Genomic DNA, 8,460 nt, shown 5'->3' on the forward strand with positions numbered 1-8,460 from the left:
TCACATATTCTTGTTCTGGAGGCCAATTCCTTGACATTCAATTATATAACTGTCAGAGTCTGAATCTTCACACTTCTTTACATTAAACCTTGCCTGTGGGGTAAAAAACAAAGCCTTTCATTTACATACCGTGATGTGTCTCTCGTTTTCTACGACATCCAATGACAATATCAATCATTCTTAGTAGTCTGTCTATCCTTAGATGATCCATTGCAAGGACAGACTCCTGGCATCAGATGCACTTTTTCTGTTGCCCGTTTTGCAAATACATGGGGGGGGGAATTCTGCACTCCACATATGCATTTTTCAATATTTGCACCCCAGCTATATGCCATACAGGAGAGGTGTTTGGACCCACATTTCTGTGTACAAGTGATGGCTTGGGGAATGCTGCAGGCGGGGGTCTTTTTAGACCCCTGCGCACAGAGTGCTTCCATTGATTTCAACAAAAATACTCAGTGGCAAGAACAGTCAGCACATAAAGGAGTAGGGAAGCTGCTGCTGGGGGCTACCCTTTCTGTGGCAAGCAGGAACTTTTTTTTTTTAGTTTTGAAGAACGCACTTTAAATTTGCATCCTTCTATAGAGGGGTGGTAGGAGACAAACAGTCCCATTAATTAATGTAAAACCCTCTGTTACACAAAATAGCAACCAAATAGAATTTTTATTGTGTCTCACCTTAGTTAGAGTCTCTGCAAAATGAATAGCAGTCTGGGTGTGCAAGGTCACAGGACCAGTTCGGAGCAAGGAGACACCATCCGCCAGCGCCATGAAAATGATCAACTGCACAGCAGCAGAAAAATGGAGGCACAGCAATCCAGGTTATACATACGTACACATGGGAAAAGAGATACAAGACATGGGGTCGGTCATCACATATACAGCATGAATACCCACTTATACGAAATTAAAGTAGAGGGCTAGCAATCTAATGAAGCCCAAAGTAAGTTTACTACTAGCTTCTGAAGGTGTAGTAAGGGCATACTACTCACTACACAGGGTGGATTTATTAAGCTTACCAAACACCTGACATCTTTGCAAAGTTCTCCCATGCTGAGTACCCACTGGCTTCTGGAGCGGAGCCCAAATAAGATGTACATTTTCATGCCGGAATTACATCTAAGGCAGCCAGGCCACTTAAAAATATACCTTGTAGACACCCCCTTTTAAATACAGACTGTTATCGGGCACTTTCCACTTGTGTACCTGATCCTGTAGATATTCATCCACGCAGCCTCCATGGCGCAGATTACGGAGTAAAATATCAGCAGCTTCGGCTCCAACTCGATCGGCAGTAATCCCTGTGAAAACATCATTACTGAACGAGTTCAAAGCCACAAAATCAAAGAAGCATCCAGTGAAAAGGGACGTATTTTGACACAACAGGTGTGAGGCTAAGGGGAAGTAAACCAGAAGAAAGCGTAAATAGATGTATTGCATACATTTTACTGAACATACACTTCACAAGTTCCAGTAACCGCAAAGGGGATTGGTATAAAACTGGATATTTACAAGTAAATTACTTGTATGAACCTTCATATCATCTGACGAGTGAAAACACAAAACCAAAAACAAAAAAAAATACATGACAGCAGGTGAGGGGATTAGTAACCATTACCTCTCTTGCCAAGTGCAGAACCTGCAAATAAACAGCCTGTGGAAGTCTCGGCAACAATGCTGCACAAAAGGAGAAAGAACATGTTAAACAGTAATGAAGACTATTATCTAATCTTTACATTCTTCTTACAATACTGGTTCCTGTGTGATGGTAGTTCTGTCATTGGACTATAATACATTGGCTTCTTAACATACACACATTATGCTCGATTATAAAACGCTCCCCCCCCAAAAAAAAAGAGGCTGCCAGAGAGGAGGATCCAGGTGTCCTGCAGCGCTGCTGGGGATCTGGATCTTAGTCTTATAGCATTTGCTCTGGGAAAAACATTGTCTTATATTTGAACAAATACGGTGTCTGTTAACCTCAGGACAATAACATATTAGAATCCTACTGTGTTCCATTACACACAAAACACCGTCGTTACCGGTGCCAAGACATCATGATGTGACCCCTCCTACAATGTTAGGACGTCAGCATGATATCCCAGGATGCTCTGCCCTTAAAACGGTATGCATGCAAAGCTGCCCGATCTCCAACAAACAGGACATTTGCTGATAGCCTCAGCAAACTCAGGACTGATGGCATTCTGGTGTTATTTCAACAATGCCATTCTTACTAGTTTGGTTGGACCATCCCCACTACTCACATGATCCCGCTGCCATTTCCCACCGCCTTCTCACTGGGTTCCTGTACACCTTGGATATTTACATACAGATCCCTCAGCTCTTTGCGTATACATCTCACTGCTGCGGAAATCATATCTTTCACCACCTGACACGTATAAAAGAGAAATACACCGTAAACTGCAACGTTCTGAGGGCTGGGATCCTCTTTCCATGTTATCCATTATTTCTTAACTTGCATGTCTTGTTGACAATTATTTCCATGCCTATCATAGAGCAGAAAATATCATTGCTTTGTGTGAATGAAAGCAGTGTCCGATTATAATTGGAGTTTACTGATTATGTTCTCAGTGCTGCACTGTATAGCGTACAGGTGAGACACCCCATGAGGAGGTTTTCAAGGGCCCTACATAGAACAAATTAGAGGAGAAAATAAACCCCAAAAACTAAGGCACACAATACCTCTGATCACAGGTTTATTTAAGAAAAAACATACCCTATATTTAAGTGGAACATGCCTTTCATTGCTTTAATGTCCTTTGAAGGTGCCTTTTAGACCAGAGTCCTAGGTCATGCAAGGAGGACCACGTCCACACTCTACTGAGCACTGCACTATATGCTACAGCTTAACATTATAGTTTCTGTTACAAAGAAGGTCCGTGGTGATGAAATACAAATAAGAGTCACATTTCATTGAATACTATCTTCCAAATGTGTTTTATGCACCACTGGGCCACTTGGCTGGGTTTGCCCTGTTGGCCTAAAAGTTGACACCATCATCTTTATTCACACAAATAGGGTTGTGAGTGTATGCGATATTACTGTACTGGGTCATGGGGGGAAATGAAGAACACTGCCAGCAGCTGTCTAATCTGCTTATACTGTAGCACCACCTCTGTTTAACATTAAGTGGACTACAACTGAAAGAGTTGGTCACTGTTTGATGAATGAGTGGGAATGTCAATGAATGTACGTTAGACATGTAAATACTTCTGATTAAGAACAATAAATCCATTCAGACAAACTGACCTTATAGGGAAGAACTCCAGCCACAAACGCCCGTCCATAGATTTTAGTGATGGTGCCTCGATCGGTCAGGTTAATAGGACTTAAACCCCTGATGGGTGAAACTCTCACAAGAATTTCCCCTCCACCACGTGGGTAATAGCCCCTGCAAGGAAATACATAAGATATTACCATTGCCTTTCCCTGTTTTGCTTTTTTGTTGGGAATGCTTAATTGTCATGTGACACAAAAGCTGGCAATGATAGGTTGTTGCCACAGATATTGTTTTAATATCAAATGCTAAACCTTCAGATTAAAGAATACAATGACAGTTCTCCTAAGGATTAACATACTAGAGAGTCAAGACATTTAACTCACAGACCCACACTGTTCATTCACATGAATCAACCTAAAAAACAGTTTTCTGCACAAAAAGACTTAGTTGGCTCTGCTGAACACAGATAAATTGGTGAATTTTTAACGATTCATTGGTTGTCACCTTTAACCCTTTTTAATTTAATTCACCAAAATACAGATTCATGTGTAGGTTCATCTCATTTGTCATATGGATCCAGGATTAAACAACTTAAGTTTTCCATAATTACTGTATCTTTCCTGTACACGGCAAGCATCAAACATACTTTATTAAAAAAAAAACAAAAAAAAAACAAAACAGAGATTACCTTCGTCTGATGTCACAGTCCAACTTGAAGGAGAAGTGTTCTGCGATTGGCTTGAAAACCTGCAGCGTGTAGAAAGAAATCCATAATATTACACACATTATTGGTAACATATATGGTATATGCATAAAATACATGCTTACCATTGTGGTATAATCAATCTGTGGTGCCATCTCTGCGTTGGTGCCACCCTTCAGGACCAACTCGGAAGGAGACTCGGCATACAAAGCACAGGGTAGAGAGACTTGAAGGAGCAGACATACACTCCTGAAATGAGGTTTAAGGTAAGGAATACGGGATACATGAATAGAAAAAAGGAGCTTTAAGTCAATGAATTCTAGAACTCATTAAAAGCATGTGTCAACTCTGTCCTATTGCTGATGAAGCCAAGAATGTATAATCTATAAAGATAAGAATAACATATGTCTATCCTATGCATGTTCAATTCCCCCATTGTATTAACCCCTACCACTTCTGCTAGGAGGTTGATGACGGCCAAGGCTGAAGTGAGCTGGTATGTCTTTTAGGCTCTAAATGTACCACATCCAATGAGGGAGCTTCAGGTTTCTTGTTAACACCTATATCCACTATACATTACACACACTCACCCCGCTGTCTTTGTATCAGCAGTCAGTGCTCCTCCTTTTAACTTCCCAGGAGTAAAGGTTATGTCAGTGGATCCAATCGCTGCATTTTCCAGCTGCCCGGCACACAGATCTCGAACAGTCTCCAAACCTGACAAATGCTGTGGTCTGAAAAACATTGTAACACATCAGACAGATAAAATATGATTCTAGTTTAAGGGGACATAGCTGTACCTGGACTTTAACGACACAACACATTGGATTCTGTTGTCACCAAGACTACAGATGTAAAATTGTGATTGAAAAGGTTTCAATTGCGTTGCCTCCATTAAAATTCACCACAATAACACAAATGGTACACTCGGATCATTGTTTCACATGTACCCATGGAATTTCACCTGAGTCCTGGTGTGCTCCGTCCAGCTCGGATGCTTCCAATGTGAATGCGTTTCCCCAAGAGACAGCTGAGGGCAGTGCAAATACGGAGAATCTGACCTCCCTGGAGCCAACGCAAAAGGATGAAGAAGACATATACACACATTTTATAGACAGCCTTTATCAGACCGTGTACCATTTCCAATTTCTTTACCTGCCTGCCCAGTCCCATCTTATGTCTAAGTAACGTGACCGGGAAACCCCCTCTGGTCTGCCCTAACCAGACTCCCATGAACAAGCCGGCTATGGGGGCTCTACAAGCCAAAATACACTCAATGCCACTGACAAGGACCTAGCCACAAATTCATAGAACTGTACGGCATCTAGAAACCGCAGCGATTCCCGCCGACAGTTTAAACTGCGTTACCTTTGTCCCATCATGTCACTCTTTTAACATTACATTAAGCTTGTGGCGGGCAACACTCGGTGGTGGTTACAGAGAGGGAGCTCATTCGGGAACCCTGCGCGCGGAATATTCTCAGGGAAGTTTCTGATGCGGTTGCTCAGCGAGCTCTCCATTGGTACCCCGGGATTGACGCCGCTCCCTCTGGATCACCCCTAAATAGTGACTCTTTGTCGGGTGGGTATTGTTGGCCATAGAACTGTATGGTGGCGCCGGGCTGTCTGGTGGTTGATGGGATTGTACCTTTAATCCTATCATGTCCTGTGTATAAATATCTGCTGTCTTTAATAAACAGAGTTCTGTTTTACCCCTACACCAAGTCTTGGCTAGTGCTTGGGGGAATATGAAGGGTTAATCCCCTGAGCAATTGAGCTTTCAGCGGCAAGGAAGACCTCTAGAGCGGATCTACTCAGCCCGAGTAAGGGTCTCCGTCACACTCACTTAAAATGGAAACCCAACACCTTCTAAGAGATCACTCAAAAAGTTCCAGGCAGCCTCCTGGAGCCCCCATACACCTCTTGTACTCCAATGGCAGGCGCCACTCACCCCTTCCATGATTCCACCATCTATTTCTACCATGTCCTCTTCCTCCGCCATGCTGCTCACTCGTCTTGTTCCAACTCCGTAAGCTGTACTGAGTAGAGAGAGATGTCACGTCGATGCAGACGCAGCCATGAAACACATCACATTGAAAGCATAAACACATATGGTTGCTAAGCAAACCTTCAGCAGTTATTGACATTTGTACCCCAACCCCGACCAACTTTATCCTGTAGCTACCTGAGGATGATGGGAGTTGTAGTTCAACAAGAATGTGAAAATCTCACATCTATAACTATTAATAAAACTGCATGCAACGGGCTCTCGGCAAACTACTTAGATACATATACCGTCTATTCATGCAGACCGGATATAGCAGCTGTCTGTCGGAGGATATGTGGGTATATCCAACGCACGGAGCGGTATGATATACAGCTTAGCATATGCCCCATGCAGCAGCTGTCCCATGATATCCACAGCGCATGACATCTGTCTATAGATACCTTTAAATCAATTAGTAACCCGCAGTACTACACAGCCTGTTGTGAACGGCTTTCCTCTGCCGGCTCCACGCACACACCGCCCGCCTCTTCCTGTTTGGGATTTAACCCTATCACAGCTAGAGAGAATATCGTGCACTCATTCACTATACAATAAACCCAGTGGATCGGATTTTAAATTAAGTACTGTGCAGTCGGTTAAATAGCACAGATCAGGCGTCCTCCTCCTCGCTTCTAATATAAAATGAGTTACATTGAATCAAATAAAAATGAAACACTGGTAATGTTAAGCGAATTGGGCAAGCCCAGCCGAGTGCCCCAGTTATACTGTAACGCTACAGATGTTTGGGAGAAGAGAAGGTACAATGTATACTAACCAGTCCTGTCCAATACACTATCATAAACTGAGCCCTGAAAGGATACGGACAGGGTGCAAATGCTGTATAACAGCCCCCTTGTGGCCATAAAGCTTGAAAGCTCCCAAGTATGGTAATCAGTAATCCTGGTGCAAAGCGGTAAAAGTGTAGCAAACGACAGGGAATTACATTGGTTGCTATGGTGACAGCTACCCTTACCACTTGGAACCAAACCTGCTGTTTAAACATACCCTTCCATAGTGTTGAACCCTACTGAAAAAAGCCAGTCTAACTAGATGCGCCTTTGGGCTAAAAGCTTTTCCACAAAAGCACACCTTGAATTAACCTTTAAACACTTCGGGTAGCCAACAGCTAATCATGAGAACCAACTGGTTGAACAACAGCTCATATGTCAACTCTAACTTGGATCTGAAGATACCCTGAAGGCGATAATTCCGTGTTTTTTTCCCTTGAATTAGCCAAATGTGAACCAGCTTGGACCGCCTGAAATGTTAGTAGAGATACATATGCTGACGGGCTCAGCTCAGTGTAGTAGATGTCTTGGTAAATCTGGTCAGACACCTAAAACTCTTGTCAAAAGTTCACTGTCCTCAAATAACCCGATGTTTATAGTCTTTTGGCGCCCGAGTTGCTGGTGCTTTCGGTGTGAAGAAGTGAGGCAGGTGATTCCAATAGTGCTAAAAAAGGGCCACGAGGAAGACCACTGAAGCCTTCAAGGTGCCTCTCCCACCAACGAGTTGAAGTGTCTGAGACCCAGCTCGACCTTGGCATTTCCAATGACCATTTCAAAAAAAGTCTTTATGTTACCCCTGGTATTTTGCTGCAGTATGTCTAGGCCAGGCTTGGACTGGCTATCTGGCACACCAGGCTAATGCCCAATGAGCCGCTGGACGACAGCACCACACACTCATCCGCTACTTTGCAGCACGCTACGTGAGCATAAAAACATAGCGCGCTGCCACTCCTACCAGACGCCAGCCTCACTTATGGAATAGGGCAGCCACTGGACGCATAAAATTGCCAGGTCCAGGGTTAAACAAACCCAAAGCCAATGTAGGGAGGTCGCATCAGCCAGACATGCAGAGATGCAGATACCGTTCCCATGCTGCTGATCAGGGCGGGTAAAGTGCAGATCTGGGGTATTTTAGATGTATAAATGGGTACTTGATCACCTTCTGTGCCTTATCCCACATACTTTAAGGTAGCTCTTAGCATGGATGGGCCAGTAACATGGAGAACGGGCACCCTGGGGAGAAAGGACACCCTACCCCACTCCCCACTTCTGCTGTTTTGCTGCCTCCTGGTAAAACATAGGCTCAGGGGGTGAACTTTTAGTATCGTGCCCTGCTTTTTACTGATTCCGGTAGTAAGTTCCTTGCATCAGCAACCCATAAAATAAAATAGCTACAAGGAAACGAACACGCTCCTTTTACTGTAATTTACAGAAAAACAGCGATCATTATCTATGCACAATGTAATGTTTATAGGTCAAGCGTTACCTCCCCCTTAAGCTCCGCCCCCGTTGCTGACAGGTAGCCTTCAGTGAATCTGTACTTCGATTGGCTTCCAGCGTCGCACGCCTCCCTTCCACCTCCTTCTCCTTGGCGTTGACACTTAGTAATTGCCACCTGGTTTGCTATTGGTTGTTTCTGTTAGTCTCTTTATCCTATTGGCTATTTGTTTTGTTCCGGCTAAG

General features: G+C 43.6%; 1 protein-coding gene across 1 annotated transcript; it reads right to left on the bottom strand.

The window, feature by feature from the left end:
* On the bottom strand, positions 1 to 5,944 carry LOC149283305 (RNA 3'-terminal phosphate cyclase-like). Its single transcript, XM_089497745.1, has 11 exons — positions 5,894 to 5,944; positions 4,908 to 5,008; positions 4,534 to 4,677; positions 4,069 to 4,192; positions 3,929 to 3,987; positions 3,270 to 3,411; positions 2,264 to 2,388; positions 1,618 to 1,676; positions 1,206 to 1,300; positions 678 to 782; positions 1 to 93 (listed from the first exon to the last, which is right to left on the bottom strand). Exons 1-11 carry the CDS (start codon positions 5,942 to 5,944, stop codon positions 1 to 3), a joined length of 1,098 nt encoding a protein of 365 aa, XP_089353871.1.
* Positions 5,945 to 8,460: the final 2,516 nt, after the last annotated feature.

The sequence above is a fragment of the Sceloporus occidentalis genome, unplaced genomic scaffold, assembly GCF_023333645.1.
Source record: "Sceloporus occidentalis isolate IW3139 unplaced genomic scaffold, rSceOcc1.0.p SCAF_106, whole genome shotgun sequence".
Lineage (NCBI taxonomy): Eukaryota > Metazoa > Chordata > Lepidosauria > Squamata > Phrynosomatidae > Sceloporus > Sceloporus occidentalis.